Source organism: Rhinatrema bivittatum, chromosome 14, assembly GCF_901001135.1.
Source record: "Rhinatrema bivittatum chromosome 14, aRhiBiv1.1, whole genome shotgun sequence".
Classification (NCBI taxonomy): domain Eukaryota; kingdom Metazoa; phylum Chordata; class Amphibia; order Gymnophiona; family Rhinatrematidae; genus Rhinatrema; species Rhinatrema bivittatum.
In genome coordinates, this window is record NC_042628.1 from 46071066 (window position 1) to 46091474 (window position 20409).

General features: G+C 43.2%; 1 protein-coding gene across 2 annotated transcripts in view; it reads right to left on the reverse strand.

The window, feature by feature from the left end:
• The window catches only part of LOC115075806 (mitochondrial import inner membrane translocase subunit TIM16-like), a 497551-nt gene that overhangs the window by 457374 nt on the left and 19768 nt on the right, over positions 1-20409 (reverse strand). For both annotated transcript variants that reach the window (XM_029576599.1, XM_029576597.1), the window contains exon 4: positions 6258-6328. In XM_029576599.1, coding sequence (XP_029432459.1) covers positions 6258-6328 — 71 coding nt within the window. The remainder of the gene's footprint in view (positions 1-6257; positions 6329-20409) is intronic.

Genomic DNA, 20409 nt, shown 5'->3' on the forward strand with positions numbered 1-20409 from the left:
CTTTTTTACTCAACGCACAATTAAACTCTGGAATTTGTTGCCAGAGGATGTGGTTAGTGCAGTTAGTATAGCTGTGTTTAAAAAAGGCTTGGATAAGTTCTTGGAGGAGAAGTCCATTACCTGCTATTAAGTTCACTTAGAGAATAGCCACTGCCATTAGCAATGGTTACAAGGAATAGACTTAGATTTTGGGTACTTGCCAGGTTCTTATGGCCTGGATTGGCCACTGTTGGAAACAGGATGCTGGGCTTGATGGATCCTTGGTCTGACCCAGTATGGCATGTTCTTATGTTCCTTTTTGTGTGGTTTATTCTTTATCTGGGACAGACTTTGCGGGGGTTTTTGGTTTCAAAATGTATTTCCTGACATTTCTCCAGAGTCTATTCCCCTGGAGTCCAATATCAATGCCTCTTGTTCTAGAGCTTCCTTTCAAGTGAAGAGAGTTTACTTCTTGTGCATTAATATCTTTTAGTTTTCTGAACGTCTCTATCATGTCACCCCCCTCCCCCACCTCTCTTCTAGAAATATAAATATTTACGTCCTTAAGTCTCGCCACATGGTGCAGATTCTGCATCACTTTGGAGGTCCTTCTCTGGAACTCATGTTACAAACATTGTACTGCGTTTGCTGCACTTTAAGATCCAAGACTGAATCCTCTAATCCTGTCAGATTGCAGGGACCTGTACAAATGTATTTTTGATACAGCACTGCAGGAAAAAAAAACCCTACAGAAGGCTTGCAAGCCTAGCAGGGAGTAGGAAAATTATCTTCCCCCATGAGTAAAGCTCTTCAGAGCGATTCCGATTTGTTAAGTCCTCTCCCCTCTTTGTATCTATTTTTTCTGTATCATGCGCACAGGCCATCTGCAGAAGTGATTCATGGCCAGATTAATACAACATTCTGTTTTTTCAGTTGCCACTCGCTACGCCATATGCTTTTCTTACATAGGTTGTGTGGGTACCGCGGCAAACCGGAGCAGTTACCATGCCAACCATGCACAAGCGAGAACCCAGAAACAGGACGCCGAAACTAAGGACTCAGACTCCAAGGCAAGGCAATTCACAAACTAGTCCTGGCTAGGGCCTTTCGTGTGCCTCGGAGGATCAGACCCGCGAGGTAGATAACATGGTAAATTAATGCATGGATGAGCAGGCACGAAGCCTTTTGTCCAGGAGTTGCGATGTTCACGCTGATGTGGACTAAATGTTGTCGACTAGAGTCAGGGAAAACAGCAGCAATTGGCTGCTCTGAAGGGCCGCCTCTGCAACCGAAAAACATTAGCACGCTGGTTTCTTATACACCAGAGTACTCCATAAACGTGATTTGGGGCATTAACTTGGTGTACCTGCTTTATTCTGATTTGGTACTTTATGGGGTCAATTCTGAAACCCTGCATGTGGGGCCTACGAGCACATTTTATTGATTTTTGGTTTTCTTTTGAAAATACAGGGGCCACTTGTGACACGAGTACGTTACTATCCACAGACTTTGCACTTGTGTGATGTTGAACATTTCTGTCCTCGCCCTCTGCCCCAGTTCCTTTTCAGTGTGGGTACATAAGAACATAAGAAATTGCCATGCTGGGTCAGACCAGGGCCCATCAGGCCCAGCATCCTGTTTCCAACAGAGGCCAAAACCAGGCCACAAGAACTTGGCAATTACCCAAACACTAAGAAGATCCCATGCTACTGATGCAATTAATAGCAGTGGCTATTCCCCAAGTAAACTTGATTAATAGCCATTAATGGACTTCTCCTCCAAGAACTTACCCAAACCTTTTTTGAACCCAGCTACACCAACTGCACTAACCACATCCTCTGGCAACAAATTCCAGAGCTTTATTGTGCGCTGAGTGAAAAAGAATTTTCTCCAATTAGTCTTAAATGTGCTACTTGCTAACTTCATGGAATGCCCCGTAGTCCTTCTATTATTCGAAAGTGTAAATAACCGATTCACATCTACTAAGAAGTATCAACGCTATGAAACAATGCAGAGAGGGAGGGTAGTTTCTCGGCCCCCTCATTCCATATTACCCAGGTAAGCTCATTCGAAAATTGCCCCGTATATGGCTTTGCAATTCTACGTTGGAGCAGCATTTGCCACTTGTAAAAGCGTGGTTTCATGACGCCATCCATGGTGCTATTTTATTCTACTTCCTCACGTGCTCTTCAGCGCAGAACCAACAGAGAGTCCGGGACCAAGTCCCACCCCTGGTACCCAGCAGTACAGGACCAACGTGGTCAGGGACAGAGTGCTGGGTCAGTCATGATCCATCTCTCTCTTTTTTCTTTTGTTAGTTTTCTTTCCTGCCTCTCTTCCCATGCCCAAAAATCTCTCACCTTGCTTCTTCCCATTCAACCCTCATCAGGAAGCCATCATACATGGCCTCTCTGCTTCTGCCTTCACATCTGGCTCTCATCGGGTACCCATGGGGCAACATTTCTCTCCTCCCCACGTCTTAACAGCTACCTGAAATGCTGCTCTTTAACTGGTCACTAGGTGTCGCTGTAAGAGCGGTACACGAGGAAATTTCTCAGAAATGTAAGAACAAAGGCCCCTGCTAGGAATGGAACCCCACAACGCTGTCCGGCTGGGCTTCTGGGCTGAGCCCAAGGGGCACATCGCAAGTTGAAAAGTCATCATCACAGATACACATACAAAAACATGTCATGGGCAATGCCTCATGAAATAACCCACAGTTCTAATCTGGCATTATAATAAGCTTGGTGGAAATTATATTTTGCCAATTGCATTGCCTCTGAAAATTTGGCTAAGGTTGAATGGACATTATCAGTCTGGCCTCTGCTTCTTGAAGCAGCCAAGGCTGGGGCTGCTGCACGGGCAATAACAGCTCCCGGAGCTGGGCATGAGAGTCCCAGCCACTGCTCAACAGCAACACCTACTGGTCAGACTCAGGCTGCACATCTGCCAGATTCCAGAGGAGCTGCAGTCTGTGGCCCTTGGGATAGATGGGAGTGGGTAATAAATCAGGAAAAAAACAAGGTAGCTACAAAGTAGGACTCATGGCACCACAACTCCAGTAGAGGCCAGTTCTGAAACCCAAAGCAGCAGGAAGAAATGCTCCGAGAGAGCAAGTTGTCAGCAGAAGACGGTGCAATATCAATAAAGAAGGAGGGGGCTCATTAATTTCTAGGATGATGTAAGTACAGCCCTGGCTTTGGACAACTTGAGAACACACCCTCTTGGTTTCAGGTAGTACTTTCTATATAAAGCTAAAGAACTTTCCTTTTAGCTGAGACAATGTTTATTTTGTTGCATTAACAGCACGGTTTGTCACTGTACGAAACCTGGAAGCAACAGAGCCATGAGCCAGGCAGTGGGCTAGTCCTGCTGCTACAACCAGTTTAACAGAACAATGGTCAACCCTCCGTTTGCAAGCCAGTTTGCCACAGACACAGAATGGAATAAATTCTTCTGGAAGTTAGGTGCCTCTAGCGTCTTGAGTGGGGTTTCAGAAGTTCACAAGACACGTCGTTAACATACACCCTGTATTCATTACACACATTGTCTGTCAAAATCTTCCAATTACGGTCCTCAAGTGCAGAAAACAGGCCTGCCTTTCCGGATATCCACCATGAATATGCATGAGGTACATTTGCATATACTGCCTCCACTGTTTATGCAAAGACCGCTTATGCATATTCATTGGGCCCTGGTTTTCAGGAGATCTGCAGCTGCACAGTCCTGTTTTAAATCAAGGTTTGAGTCTCACGTGAGATATCCTGCCAATCAGACCTCGTACCACGTGAGGTGACCCAGGACACTGCTCTGGACATGGCTGAAGGCAGAGGCTCAACGGGAAGCGCCGGGAGAAGCTCTGAGAATCTCAAATGGCAACCAAGTAGAAAAATTGTTACTCAAGAAAGGGCAAGTGCTTCTGCTGGCTGTATCATGTATGTCGGAAATAGTGCACACAGAACTGGGATATAAATACACATCAATAAATAGCACTAACAGTTTTAGTTTTTTTGATCGCTACTGTACCACAATTGTACACAATTTGTGCTTATGTCAAGACCTTCATACTACCCATACACAGGTTACTTGATTTTTCCCTTTCTTGCAAATATGGGTCTTATTTAAATCAATCATCGTCCAATTGTCCAATTTTTCTTTTTCTGATTTTTTATAACATTTGAATATAAAATAGTGGAATTAATAGTAAAAAAAAACCACCCCCATCTTTGTATAATTGCAGGAAGACTGCCCAATGGGATCACCAACATGATCACAGCAAAGATATGAGAAAAACTAAAAGTTACTTTCAAGTGCTATTTATTGATGTGTAAATACTGCACATTACAGAGGGCCCAGCTCCCTTGTAGGGGAGGTTGAAAAGCATTCTAAGTGTTTCCTGGTGCAGGCAACTCAATTCAATCGTTTCATATCCGTTTAAATTTCTTGCACCGATTTCCAAGTTATAGACAGGGCCACAATAACATGCCAAGCAGGGATGCAGACCTGGCCTTGCCACTTTTAACCCTTATTTATTTTTATTTAAAAGATTGTCCAAACTCACTGCAAAATATGTTTGCGGTGGATTACAATTATTTAAAACATACATAGATCGAGATTTAAAGAAAACAAAACCTGAAACATCACAGATTGAGCCAAATTGCCTACTGATTACAATCATACATAATGCAATTGTTTAATTGTGGCGAGCACAACTGCGGCCTAGTCAGTTTCATTAGCAGAGAAGGTTTGTGTGAATAAATGTGTCTTTAAAGCCTTCTCAAAAGATACAATGCAAGGGTGTTGCTCTAAGATGTTCTGGCAATGAATTCCAGAAAACAGGAACTGCCACTGAGACCGTTCTTTCACGTTCCCTCAAGCCTTGCTTGAGGGAACGTCAAGTAGACTTATCTGCTGATCTCAATGAGCGCGTCTGTTTATAAATGCGTATGGTTGAGTTTAGCCAGATGAGGAAAAATCAATATATATTAATTTATGGACCATTGTAGCTGTTTGTACAAGGCCCTCCATTTTACCAGGAGCCAAGGTAAGGAAGCTAAAACTGGACTAATATGCCCTGTAAGTACCCTAGCTGCCGCACCCTCGCAATTTGATGGATTTTAAAGGCAAGCCATTGAATAGTTTTGTCCAAGTTGGATTACCTAAGACCTATAGTACAGTTCTAAAGGCCTGAGATTTGAGTAGGGGCCTTAGTTTCTTGAGCATACGTAAAGGAGTGGAGGAGCATTCACATAGGAGTGGAGGAGTAGCTTAGTGGTTAGAGCAGTGGGCTACGAACCAGGAGACCAGGGTTTGAGTCCCACTGTCACTCCTTGTGACCTTGGGCAAGTCACTTCACCCTCCATTGCTTCAGGTACAAACTTACGGGCTGATACAGTAAAAATCGTGGGAGAGCAGGCGCAGGCTCTGCCGGCGTGCGCACAGGACACTTTCCTGTGCGTGCGATACAGTAAATTAATTTATTTAAATTAGGGACAGGAGCGGCGGCTGTTAGCAGGTTTGACAGCGGACGCTCAATTTTGCCGGCGTCTGTTCTCGAGCCCGCTGACAGCCACGGGTTCGGAAACCGGACGCCGGCAAAATTGAGCATCCGGTTTTTGACCCGCAGGCCCATTTTAAATTTTTATTTTTTACTTTTAACTTTTGGGGGGGGGGAACGTCAAGTAGACTTAATATCGCCATGATATTAAGTCGGAGGGTGCACAGAAAAGCAGTTTTTACTGTGCACGTCCCCGGCGCCGGCAGAAATTAACACCTACCTTTGGGTAGGCACTAATTTCTTAAAGTAAAATGCGCAGCTTGGCTACACATTTTACTTACTGTATCACACGGGAATGACTAATAGGGCCATCAACATGCATTTGCATGTTGAGGGCACTATTAGTCTCGGAGGGGGGGTTGGACGCGCGTTTTCGACACACTATTACCCCTTAATAAATAAAGGGTAAAGCTAGCGCGTTGAAAACGCGTGTCCAAATGTCACATTGTACTGTATCGGCCTGTTAGACTGTAAGCCCTCTGGGGATAGGGAAATACCTACACTACCTGAATGTAATCCACTTTGAAGTGATGAAAAATAAAGTGTGAAAAGCAGAATATAAATCTAAATAAAAATACATAAATCGTAAAAGGATTTAACACCACACTGAATCTGCAGCACGAGAGATTTGAATAAGTCATTATTCCTAGATATTTGACCACAAAGACAATTGGACTATTGTATCCCTCAGAGATCACAGCTTCTTATGTCTGTCACTCACCGTCTCATCCACTGAACAAGTGGCCAGCAAGAGGTCATCAAATGGAGAAAAGTCAAAATCAGTCACCAGATCTACAAGAGAAAAAAAACCCACTCTAAATGATTAGGATTGTACCGGTACCTTCCTGACCTGTGAGGAAAGGACACAAATCGGGCTGCTGTTTTATTTCCCTCTACATGGGAGCTGCTCCAGGATCTCAGGTCCTAAATCTACCAGAGAACATCAGGCCGATGGGGCCTCACAGCCTGAATAGAAAGTCCTGGAGGGAGGGGGGACTTCACCAGGGCATCCCAAACCTGCCCGTCATAAGACAGGCTACAAACTGCCTCCCCCCTCTTTTCTTCTTTGTCTTGTAGAAGAGTAAACAATTTTATAAACAGCTGAAGTATTCCTCACTAACGGGCCGATACAGTATAGTGCATGTTGATGGCCCTATTAGTTATTCCCGCGCGATTCAGAAAGCAAAATGTGCAGCCAAGCCGCACATTTTACTTTCAAAAATTAACGCCTGCCCAAAGGCTGGCGTTAATTTCTGCTGGTGCAGTGCACAGAAAGCAGAAAAAAATGTTTTTGTCCACCCTCCGACTTAATATCATAGTGATATTAAGTCGGAGGCCCCAAAATTTAAAAAAAAATTAAAAATTGGCCCGTGGAGTGCGGGTCGGAAGACACATGCTCAATTATGCCGGCATCTGTTTTCCGAACCTGTGGCCGTCAGCGGGTTTGAGAACTGACGCAGGCAAAATTGAGCATCGGCTGTAAAACTCGCTGACAGCCGCCGCTCGGGACGCGCTAGTGTCCCTAGCGCCTCTTTTTACCGTGGGCCCTCATTCGCATACTAAATCACGCACACAGGAGAGCGGGCGCTCGCCTCGGAGCGCCCGCTCTCCCACGGGTTTTACTGTATCAGCCTGTAAATGTGGAACAAGAGAACTGGCAGCCTCCTGCGCTGCAGGCCCAGCCCCATGCTGTCCATTAACAGCAACACCCTCCCTCCATCCTGCTGATGCAATCTCTTTCAGTTTGGTTTTTCCTACCCCATTCCAAAGCTCTCCGAGATCCCCCTTCCGCAGTACAGGCCAGCACTGAAGGGATCCACCAAGGCACACAATTGCTGTCACTTCCTTAAAGTTGCTTCAGGTGGCTGCTCTTCAGGATAGAAACAGGATGGCAGAAAGAGTCTGTATAGCCTACCTAGGCTGCGCATCTGCCCAAATAATTCAGCTTTAATCCCACGCTTTCTTGAATTCTGAAACCGCTTTTGTCTCCACCACCACCATCGGGAGGCCGTTCCATGCATCCACTACCCTCTCTGTAAAGAAATATTTCCTTACTCCTGAGTCTACCCCCTTTCACCCTCATCTCATGGCCCTCATTCTAGAGACTCCTTTCCTTTGAAAGAGGCTTGCCGCTGGTGCATGGAAACTTTTGAAATATATTTAAATGTCTCTATCATATCTCTCTCATCACGCCTTGCATCTTGGGTATACATGTTTATATCTTTAAGTCTGTCCCCATAAGACCATCGAGAATTTTAGTAGTCACCCCCTGGACCGACTCCATCCTGTTTATATCCTTCTGAAGGTGCGGTCTCCAGAATTGTACACAGTATTCCAAGTGAGGTCTCACCAGGATCTCTACTGGGGCAATATCACCTCCCTTTTTCTGCTACCATTCTTCTCCCTATGCAGCCAAGCATCTTTCTGACTTTTACCATTGCTTTGTCCACCTGTTTGGCCAGCTTAAGATAATCAGATACAATCACTCCCGGATCCTGCTCTTCCTCTCTGCTTAGAAGAATTTCACCTCCAATACTGTACCTCTCCCTTGGGCTTTTAGAGCCTACTCTGCATTTTTTTTAGCATTAAATCTTAGCTGCCAGATCCTAGACCATTTTTGAGCTTTGCTAAATCCCTCTTCATGTTTTCCACACCTTTCTGGCTGTCTACCCTGTTACAGATTTTAGTATCATTGGCAAAAATACAAACCTTTCCAGACAATCCTTCTATGCTGCTTATGAAAATGTTGAAAAAGAACCGGTTCCAGGACTGATCCCTGAGGCGCATCGCTAGTAAAGCCCCCTCCTCAGCATAAACTCCATTTACCACTACCCTTTGTCACTTCCCACTCAGTCACTCTCTCTAGGCTCTACACAGAGAGCACTCAATTTATTTATAAGACTTCTATGGAGAACCATGTCAAAGGCCTTACTGAAATCCAAGTACACTATGTCTAGCACTCTCCCTTGATCCAACTCTCTGGTCACCCAATCAAAGATTCGTCTGACAAGATTTACCTCTGGAAAAACCATGCTGCCTCTGATCTTGCAATCCATTAGATTCCAAAAACTGAACTCTCCTCTGTTTTAGCAGCAATTCCATTAATTTGCTTACCATCAAGATCAGACTAACTCGGCTATAGTTCTCAGCCTCCTCCTTACTTCCACTTTTATGAATAGGAACCATATCCACCTGTCGCCAGTCCTCTGAGACCACTCCAGACTCTAAAGCATTGAAAATATCAGCCAGCGGAGCTGTCAGGTCTTCCCTTAAGTTCCCTCTGATTTATCCCATCTGTACTCATCGGCTTATCTACTTTATTTTACATTATTTTCAACCACCGCGCCACAGGATTGTGGCGATTCACAAAAAAATAAACACACATAATCAAATTAAAATATCACATAACAAAGTATTACCTAACAGAAGACACAAGACTGGCGACCAGAACCCAAACTTACATTAAGTGATACAGGAAATATATATATATTCAGAAGGATTTAGACTGAACTCGGAAGCTATTCATCTAAATGAATATTTGGGCACTCAGCCGGATAATTTAGGATCGTTCCAGGGAGGAGTTATGTTAGGTGGCTTACATTATCCAGCTAAGTCTGATCAGGCCAAAGAGCTGGCTACACTATTGAATACACTTCCAAAGCTAGCCAGATAAGTTTGCTCTCCGGACAGTCAGATTAGACTAAGGTGCTCTGGCATGCTCTTCTAAGTTATTGGACCTGCCACAGACATTACTCGATCCCTAACTTCCCCCAAGTGTGACCGAGGGACAGATGGAACCACAAGGAGGTCCTTCCTTAATGCTCGTTGAGTATACATAATTAAGTTTAGTCAGCTCTCATGAACACATTTTTCTGAAAATCAATTGAAGCTTCTCTCATTTTGTCTTATTTGTCTTCATTTAATGTGGTCCTGCTCCTGACCCTTCCCAGTATGCACCAAACATATTTGTTAAACAATTTCATTTTTAACTCATCAGCCTCAACATATTCTTCACCTCACAATGCCACTTTTGCACTTCCTTCTATCACAATTTTTTTTTTTTTTTAAAGTTGTGTCGTACCCCCACTTTACCGGAATAAAAAAATACATTTGAATTTTTGCATTCCTGACTACTTTCTCAGCTTTTACACCTGTCACCTGTCTCCCTCTTTCTGTGATCTCTTGTAGTTCATGAATGCTAACCTTTTCTCCCTTGCCTTTTCAGCTACTTCTTTAGAAAACTAAACCACAGCTTTCCCCCCTTTTTTCTTTATTTACTTTCCTAACAAAAAAGGTTAGTTGCCCTTATATCTCCTTTGCAAATGCTCTTCTACTTCCCCTAGATTTTCCCATCCAGTTAACAACTCCTTGAGGTACTCTACCATTTTAAACAGTTTTCCTGAAGTCTAGGACCCTTGCCATAGAATGAACCTTTATCTCCTACTATCTAATAGTAAACCACACTATCTGGTGATCACTGGATGCCAGATGATCATCCACTACAACAGAGATACTGTCCCCATTGATAAGCACAGGTCCAGAATCACCCCCTCCAATGTGGGTTCTATTACCAGCTGACAGAACAGTTCTCCCTGTATTCTTCTGCAGAATCTGTTTCTAGAAAGCACCGCAGCGGAGATGTCACTTTAAAAGGTATGGTCAGGTGCAAGCCTTCCCACTGGCAGAACCAGTGCCAAAGAGTGTCCCCCTTCTTGTGGTAGAGCTGATCCTAGGGGAGCCCTCCCACACCAGCTACCCATACACACCCATGCACGCATACACTACACCACTTCCCAAAGGGCCATTCCTCACCCGTGTCTACACCAAAGACGTGCCTTACACATAGGCTTTCAACGCCCCTCCCCCAATGCATTCAAAACAGTCACAGGTCGAGGCAGACATCTCTCCCAGACCTTTGTTAGGGTGTTTTGAAAAACATTTTCTTATAAAGCTATTACTGCTCTGTGAATTTATACTGATTAGATTTGTAGAATTATGACAAAATATGCTGAAATGCTAGAATGTAGGCCATAAGTCAAAAAGCATGTCAAGGTTTCTCCCTGTTTTCTGGGCTCAATTTAAAATAAATCACATGATTTACAAGAATCCCAACTCATTAATATATGAGTTAAAAATTATAAAACCATCCTATTAAGAGGATGGTAGCGTTAATGTCAACCAATTAGGAAAATGTTTTGAAAACAAATTAGCTCATTAATGTATTAGCTGGTTTTAACCTATTGTGGAAACAGTGCTCTCCAAGACAGCTTCTGAATGCCTCTCCTGGAATATTTCAATAAAAGATCTGTAGGTATGATTTATTATTGTAAAGTTTTTTTTAGACCGCCTATCAAAATTTCTAAGTGATTTGATCAAAAAAAGCATTCATAGAGCATAAAAACATACAGGGCATATTAGCAATAAAAGACAACATAAAACATTAAGACAACTTAAAAAAAAACCCTTAGCCACCAATGAGACTTGTGCTAAGGGACTTCAAATTGAGGGAAAAAACACACCAGCGCACCTAACAGATTAGCTAATCACTCAGGAACTGAAGGCTTGCTGATATAGAGATGTTTTCTAAATTACAGAAAGAACACCTCCTCCTTAAGAACCTCAGACAAACCATTTGGTTAAACCACAACACCCTATGCACAAAACAGAAAAACACCAATCTCTCACCCTCCCCCCAAGACAGTCAAAATACAGGGCAAATGCAACAAATGACACAAATCTCCCTTTGCAATTTGCTCTACTGAACAGCCAGTTCATCTATAAAAAAAAACAAAAAACCACACCTCTTCCATAACCTATAAATTGACAACCCTGCAACATCCTCTACCTAAGTGAAACAGACACAGGACACAGACAGCCCCCAGCTCCTACAAACATGATCATCTGGTTTCATCTTCTACCAAAAGCCACAAAGAAACAGAAGAGGAAACTGTGTTGCCAAGAGATTGTCTGGCAATTACTGCACGATGCCTCCCCCACTCAGGAGATCCAAGAAACCGAATCCTTATTTCTATAAGCTGACACTCATCCCAAATGGGGAGCTCTTCTGGTCAACTGTCTGCCAATGAGCTCAGCCAAAGCCCTCCCAAGATCTCCTCTCACTCAGTTTGGAAATAACCCCAGAGCACCCAAGGACGCTGATACCTGGAGACTTCAATATCCGTGCAGATGAACCCAGTCTTGTTCCATCCCATGACTTCTTGACCACTCTTAAAACACAAGGCATATCCCTAATCACAACGAAGGCCACATGCCAGGCTAGCTACAACTACCACCAATCAAGAAACTACAAACCACTTGACTCTCATGGACTGACCACCACAACCACAGACCACCCCACTCCAAAGCTGCAGCTGGTAAAACCAAGCTTCTTGTCAGAGCAACATAATCCTAGAGGCCTGCCTGGCCACCATTCAGAAGCAACCACACACACCTCTTCTGACCACCTGTTGAAAACTGGATTAGGGACCTTAGCACAACCTTCAATAAAATTGTCCCAATCACAATCTGCCACATCAGGAACCCAAAACCCACCTCCTAGTTCATTCCAGATTTGGTGATTTTAAAACAAAATGAGAGAACACTTGAGTGAAAATAGCATAAATCAGGCTTACAGGCCAACAGAGAAAACCACAGAAAACAACAAACAGTTTATCGAAGAGTTGTGACCAAGGCCAAAAAAGGCATAATACAGAGACAAAAACACAAGCAAAAAAATTGACCAGAAACACATTCAGGACAAACACCCATCCCCTCCACACAGGCATCAGAAACCCAGTGCAACAACATTGCTAAATTCTTCTCAGACAAAACTGCACACAGAGCAGAACTGGACTCAGCCACTGAGATCAAAATTCTGCTGGAACCCCACCTTGTCCCTCTTCTCACACCTCTCAGCCTTCTGCCCGCTGCTAGAAAACAACATTACTGCTCTCCTGTCTGATATCAACATGCAGAGAAGACCCCTGCCCATCCTGGATAATTAAACAATCAAATACAGGTCTGCTTGACCGCCTTGCAGCTATCATAAGAAAATCCGTGAAGTTGGGTACAATCCCAAAGTCTTATTTAATATAGCCATGAGGCTAATGAATCCAGACCCTTCTCACAATTCACTATTAAATGTTCCTAGTGCAGAGTCCTTTTCTATTTTCTTTAAGTTGAAAATACAAATTTTCTCTCTCTTTCTCCTCAGTACCCAATTGGCATTCTAATCCATCTTCTAAAATTTTATCCCTTGGGAAAAATTCAATTTTGTCTCCTCCACAGAGGTTGAAAATGTTATATCTAAATCCAACGATACGCTAGGTCCTCAATCCTTCTGTTCTTCCTCGCTCTTTAAATCCTCCAGAAATATTCTAGTGCCAATTGTTTCTAAATTGATTAATCTATCACTCAATGAAGGCCTAATTTCTCCATCTTTGAAAAAAAGCTGTTCATCCGCTTTTGAAAAAAAGCTTGCTTGATCCGACAGATCCCAGCAAGTGCAGGCCTATTTCTTCTCTGCCATATCTTACCAAAATCCTTGAATCAGCAGTTTTATCTCAATTGACTAATCATCTTGAAAAATTTGAGCTATTAGACCCCCCCCATCAATATAGCTTTTGCGACTCTCTAAGCACTGAACAGTTACTTCTTTCTCTTTCTGACTTTCTTAGAGGTCTAGACTCAGGCCAACAGTTTCTTATCTCCCTTGATATATCCACACTGTTTTGTTGCAAACGTAGCGGTGGACCCTTGGGCCGGCCTAACGGAGGGAGATGATGTGAGATGAAGAACACTCCGCTGGAAGACGTAGGCCGGGAGGTGGTGCCATGCTGAACTTTGAACTGAAGTCTTCGCCCTGGAAATCCGAGGACCCCTCGGGAGGAGCCCGTGAGATCCCGGACCGCTGGGACGTAGGAGAACGGAGAGAGGAAGATGAAAGTGACTAACCTTGGTCGAGACAAGTGGCAAGCACGAAGAAACAGGCCAACGTCTAGAACAGGAAAACAAGCAGAAGATCCTGAGCTGGAGCAGAACAAAATCAAGAAAAAATACCAAGAAAAGATCCTAGCTAAGCCAAGCAGGAACTTTGTTGCCAAGCAACTAGAATCAGTCAGATGCCAGGTTTAAGTATCTACCGACGTCTGACGTCACTCCCAGAGGTGGCCCACAGTCCGGCGGGAAAAGCCGTTTCAACTACCCCTCCCTATGTGCGCACGCGATCACACACACACATGCATGTGTCTAGGAGGGGAGGGGCTAAGTTCTGAGGCTCGGCGACGTCTCCCTCGTGAAGACGCCGCCGCGAGGCAGGCCGAGTAGGCCCAAGCAGCAGCGGCGCTTGCCGGTGCGCTGGAAGAAAGAAAGAGCGCTCAAAACCCAGACCTCGCAGTCAGAGCCTCGGCGTTGCAGGTAAGGGCTCAGTCGCGAGACTCGCGACTGAGACTGCAACATGTTTGACACTATAGATCACAATATTCTTCTTTTGCACCTGCAAAAATATGGCCTCTCCGGTACTGTTCTCAAATGGTTCAATTCTTATCTTTCTGACCAGACCCAGCTGATTAAATTCAGGAACAACATTTCTACGCTCTCCTCTATTAAAACAGCAGTTCCCCAGGGCGCTGCACTTTCAGCAACACTCTTGCCCAGATATGTAAAATCCTGTCCACTCTGACAGATTGTTATAAAAACTATGCTGACGACATCCAGTTTAAGAACATGCCATACTGGGTCAGACCAAGGGTCCATCAAGCCCAGCATCCTGTTTCCAACAGTGGCCAATCCAGGCCATAAGAACCTGGCAAGTACCCAAAAACTAAAGTCTATTCCATGTTACCATTGCTAATGGCAGTGGCTATTCTCTAAGTGAACTTAATAGCAGGTAATGGACTTCTCCGCCAAGAACTTATCCAATCCTTTTTTAAACACAGCTATACTAACTGTCCTTCGTATCTGCCCTACATGGCAAGAGACCTTAGAATACCTTAATATCTGTGTCTCCTCAGTTCAAAAATGGTTACATCACAACAAACTTGCATAAAATATGTCCAAAACAGAATTTCTTGCAATACATAGCCCATACTATTCTTTTAGTGATAACACTATCCTTCTGAACAATCTCTTTTTTCCAATAAAGAGTCATATTAAAAGCTTTGGTGTATTTCTAGATGGCACTATCTTTCCGTCCTCAAATTAAACATGTTATCTCCCAAGGTTTTTATAGTCTTCAAGTTCTCACTGGCCTCAAAGTGTTTCTTCATCTTCCTGAATTCCATACAGTTTTACAAGCTTCTATTTTTCCAATTATTGATTATTGCAACAGCCTATACCTAGAGTTTCCTACCACAGTTCTATGTCCGTTACAGTTGCTGTTAAATATGGCCGCATGGTTGCTATCAGTTTTGAAAAGAAATGATTACATAACACAGACCCTGACTGAACTACATTGGTTATCAATACATGAAAGGATTAAATATAAAGGTGGTAATGTTAATATTCAAAAACTTTTAAACAATCAATCATGTTATTGGGCAATGCAATTTTGAAATTTTATCAACCAATTAGAACATTACGCTCTTAACTTGAGATACTTGAGATTTCTTCTCCAAAAGTCACACGATTGCACATGACCCGCGAGTGTGCATTCTCTGTTGCTGGGCCCATTCTCTGGAACTCTTTTCCAATCGACATTAGACAATGCAATTTGATAAAGAATTTCAGGAAACAAGTCAACACTTTTCTTTTTAATTTAGCCTATTTTTAGAAGCTCTGAACTGTTTTACTTTTGATTTGTTTTTTTCTTGACAGTTTTTTAGATGTTATTTTTTATGATGATATTTGTTCTTTTATTTTTTTTTTATCTCTAGTTATTTTTAGGATAAAGCTTTCTATTTTATTATTTGAACTTGTCTTGTTAATTATCATGATTATGTATGTTTCCTTGTTCATCATCTAGGCATTTTGTTAGGCGATTCATAAATTTTAATAACTGTAAATGTAAATTGTTTGCTGAGAGAGACACCTATCAGACAGCCTAAAAAGAGCAACAGCAAGGCCAAGCTTAAGAAAACCCATTCTAGACCCAGACGACCTTAGCAATTACAGACCAGTCTCCAAAACTGTTGAAAAGGCTGTCCTCTTTCAGTTAACTAAATTTTTTCAGCCTACAAATGCCCTTGAACCGCACTAATCAGGCTTCAGACCCCACAACAGTACTAAAACTGTTCTAATAAGCCTAGTAGATGATCTAAGCTCTGTACAGACTGCTGTACTGGTTCTCCTGGACTTCTCTTCAGCGTTCAACACTATAGACCATGACCACTTAATCACATGCTTGAAGATCTAGCAGACTCAGCGTGTACCTGGTTTGAATTCTTCCTTCACCACCGCCCCTAGATGATCTCCCTTGACTGTGTTATCCCACCCCTTACCCCTACCATGTGGGCTACCACAAGGATCTGTATTCTTGCCTATATTTTTTAACATCTACATAGGCCCCCTCAGCAAGGTCATCAAAGCCCACCAGATCACTTTCCACTCATATGCAAAGGACATCCAATTTGTAGCTCTTCTTGGCCAAGACCAATAAAAAGCAATCAAAAACCTCAATGAATACTAAGTAAGCTGCCTAAGACTAAACAAGCTAAAGCTCAACCCACAAAAGACCAAGATACAGTGAGTTGGAAAAGTAGGCCTTATCTACCTAGCACCAAGGTAATGCTTGGCAGGATAGCTCTCCTCTTTAGCCATCAAGTTCGAAGTCGGGGGGGGGGGGGGGGGGGGGGGGGGGGGGGGGGAGTTAATAGCTAAGGTTAAGAACATAAGAAATTGCCATGCTGGGTCAGACCAAGGGTCCATCAAGCCCAGCATCCTGTTTCCAACAGAGGCCAAAACCAGGCCACAAGAACCTGGCAATTACCCAAACACTAAGAAGATCCCATGCTACTGATGCAATTAATAGCAGTGGCTATTCCCTAAGTAAAATTGATTAATAGCCATTAATGGACTTCTCCTCCAAGAACTTATCCAAACCTTTTTTGAACCAAGCTACACCAACTGCGCTAACCACATCCTCTGGCAACAAATTCCAGAGCTTTATTGTGCTTTGAGTGAAAAAGAATTTTCTCCGATTAGTCTTAAATGTGCTACTTGCTAACTTCATGGAATGCCCCCTAGTCCTTCTATTATTCGAAAGTGTAAATAACAGAGTCACATCTACTCGTTCAAGACCTCTCATGATCTTAAAGACCTCTATCATATCCCCCCTCAGCCGTCTCTTCTCCAAGCTCTTAGCCAAAGCCCATGTCTGAGCAGTGACTAAAGCAGTTTTTTTTTTCAAACATTAGCGATGACACTTCTGGCCTCTTCTCAATGACTCAGCCTTTGTAGCAGTCATGCAGACCTCTAATCTCCCCCCTGGACTACTGCAACTTGCTATTCATTGGAATGCCCATAAAACTGAACTAACAACTACAACTTGTACAAAACACTGCAGTGTGATTGCTGAGTAACAAGAGCACATTTGACAGAATCACACTTACCCTAAAGTCTCTTTACTGGCTTCCTACTCCCTGCCATAAAAAATCTTAATGCTAACCTTTAAGGCCTTTACAGGAAACACATCACTTTACCTCAGCGACCATCTCATCCCCCATCTGCTATCCCAACCCCTCTGCTCGCTATCAAAATCCCACCTGATGGTCCATGCCCTCAAACAACTACACTTCATAAGTACCAGGACGACCACCTTCTGAGCTGCTGCACCGATCCTCTGGAATAAGTTGCCACTGAATGTCAGACAAGCTCCAGAGCTGCTAGCTTTCGAAAAGCTACTGAAATCGTGTTTTTTTCAATGAGCCTTTAACCTACGACATTCTGAAACAACAATCCTCAACACTCTGAAATGACTACTGCACCTTTACAATGCTACCCCCAAAAGAGGGGGTAACCTGCACAGAGCGGCAGTTACTACCCTTAATAGAACGCACGGGGATACCCTGCATGGAGCAAAGGTAAAATACTTCTAAGCACAAAGGAAGAATGGGATCTGGGGGTAATTGTTTAGCTACCTTAAGTTCATCAGATACAAGTGGATAAAGCGACGGTAAAAGCCAGAAAGATTCTTGGCTGCATAGGGAGAGGGATTGGTCAGCAGAAAAAGGGAGGTGATATTGCCCTTGTATAGATCCCTGGTGAGACTTTGCTTGGAATACTGTGTACAATTCTGGGGACCGCACCTTCAAAAGGATATAGATAGGATGGAGTCGGACCAGGGGATGGCTATTAAAATGGTTAATGGTCTTTGTTTTAAAGCATATGGCGATGGACTTAAAGATCTAAACATGTATACACTAGAGGAAAGGCAAGGTAGAGGGAGATATGATAGAGACATTCAAATTCCTCCAAGGTTTCCATGCACAGGAGGTGAGCCTTTTTCAATGGAAAGGAGGCTCTAGAACGAGGGGTCATGAAATGAAGTTGAAAAGGAGTAGACTCAGGAGTAATCTTAGGAAATTTTTTTTTTTTTTTTTTTTTTTTTTTTTTTAACAGAGAGAGTGGTAGATGTGTGGAACAGCCTCCCAGTGGAAGTGGGATAAATACAGGGGATCTCGGAAGTGATCAGAATTATAATGCTAGAATTGGAAGGATGGGCAGACTAGATGGGACATATGGTCTGTTTCTACTAATTGCTGGGCTGCCATCATTAATATGTTACTATGTTATGTAACAGAACAAAGAAAAAGTCCACAAAAAAAGGAATGTAAAACATCACAAATAAATTAACATTTCCTACCACAATTTTTTTTTATATATTTATCAATCAAGACTGCTTGAAAAAAATTTGTGATTTTTTTACATTCCTGTCGATTGATAACTATGTTATGTAATACATGCAATTGTTAATTATTTTCTGCTCTGTGAATATTCTGAGATTGTGTTACAGAGGATTCAATGTTGCAGTACAATTTGAACTCCTTTTGCTGGAAAAGCATGAAACAAATAAATGATGAGAGCCTGGAGGAGGAGGAATAAAGACTAAAGTGTCTGGTAGGCTAGACTCGTCCAATCTTTGCTTCTCTCTAACTTCGTCACTCAGCACCCCTGGCTTGCTTGGGCCGGTAATCTAACCCTTCAGCTCTCAGTCCTGCCCAAGCTGCTGCTATTTTGTTTCAGAATGAGTCACAAATGACAAGGGACCAACACAAGGACCTTTGTCTCCTCTGTGCAGCAGAGCCCGTTTCCACTGCCTGCTTCGCCTAACTCCCATCCCCTCTGAGGGCATCCAAGCTCTTTGCAATGCACTTCCAACGGGGAGGGCCAGGGAGAGACAAAAGCTGGCACCACAGTTCCAACCTCCACTGCTTTGCCTTCAAAATACCTCACAGGAAAAAAAAATGTCCAGTCTACGAGACTCAAAAATAGAGAGAGCCATAATGCAGGAGAAAACAGATACCTCGAGAACAGACAGGCCTGTAAACATGCCTTTAAGGTATACAACAGCTACGGAAGAGAAACACGGCAGTGTTTTAACTAATTCTATTTTAACAGCTATTGTGCTTTTCGTAATTTCTGATCTTTTAATTATTTTAGCTGTTAATCTCCTTTTTATGATACGATTGTAATTTCTTTCCTTTTATTTATTTTATTGAAATGTTAACCGCTGTGAAGGCTATGCTGAGACAACGGTATATAAATGACAATAAACCTTAAACGGCAGTGTACACAGCATTCGTAGGGAAGAAACGCTGCAATGTATAAGTCATCTGCTCAGTACGGTATCTATAGTGGTTAAACGCTATAATGCAACTGTATACAGCATCTATAAAACATCTACAAAATTTAACCAGTGAGAGGCACACAATTTTCAAACATACTGAGGTCATTATGAGAGGAGAAGTTATCCGGCTAAAGCGACCTGGATATTCAGCTGGATTTATCGAGGTAAGTGTTCCACTGAACATACGCAGCTACAGGTACCTGGATAAAAGTTTATGAGCCTTCCCTGTTAGCGAAGGCACCAATCCCTGTGCGGCAATCACCGACATGGAAGCAACCAATCCCCTTTCCTTACTGAGCTCTGAATGGGAATTGATCTTTACAGCCCAGGGTGAAGGGAACTCGTACTGTCAACTGTGCTGGCACTTAATACTGAACCAGCAAGAGGAGGCAAGACCTCTCCTCGTCTTGCTCTGCTCTGGGGGTGCTTTGAGGGGTTCAGGGATGGAGCAGAGATTTTTACCCCCAATTTTATTTTTAAGGTAGGGGATTGTGGGGGGGGGGGGGGGGAGGTTGGAGGATCAGCACCGCTCGGCCCCTGTAATTTAAGATATTGCGGGATGGGAGGAGGGGAACGTTCGGCCCTCGTTACAATTTAAGATATTTGGGGGGGGGGGGGGGGGGGGGAGGAAGGGAAAGGAAACTGGCCGCTGTTCAGCCACTAGGTTTGCCTTTTTTTGTTTGTTTGTTTACTTAGTCAACGGGCTAACTTCAGGACAGCAATTTTTCCAACCAGTTAAATGGATAACTTTATCCAGTTAGCACGGAATATCAGAGCTAGCTGGATATATTTTAGCCCCGTCTCTGAAACACCCCCTGCACTGCTTCTTCTAATCCAGCTAAAAAAACTTTGTACAGGTAATGACTTTACCCGGACAAAATTTAAAGAGAGGCACACAATTTTCAAACATCAGGTTTTGCCTGGCTAACTCCAGAAGTTAGCCAGACAAAGCCTTTGAACAATCAACCTCACTGTGTATAGCAACCTATGAAGGGCACATTGCAATGAACATCTGTACAGCCTCTGTACGGGAGGAACTATCACCGTCTCACTTTAAGCTTCCTGCACTATAGATTGCAATCTCTGTGGG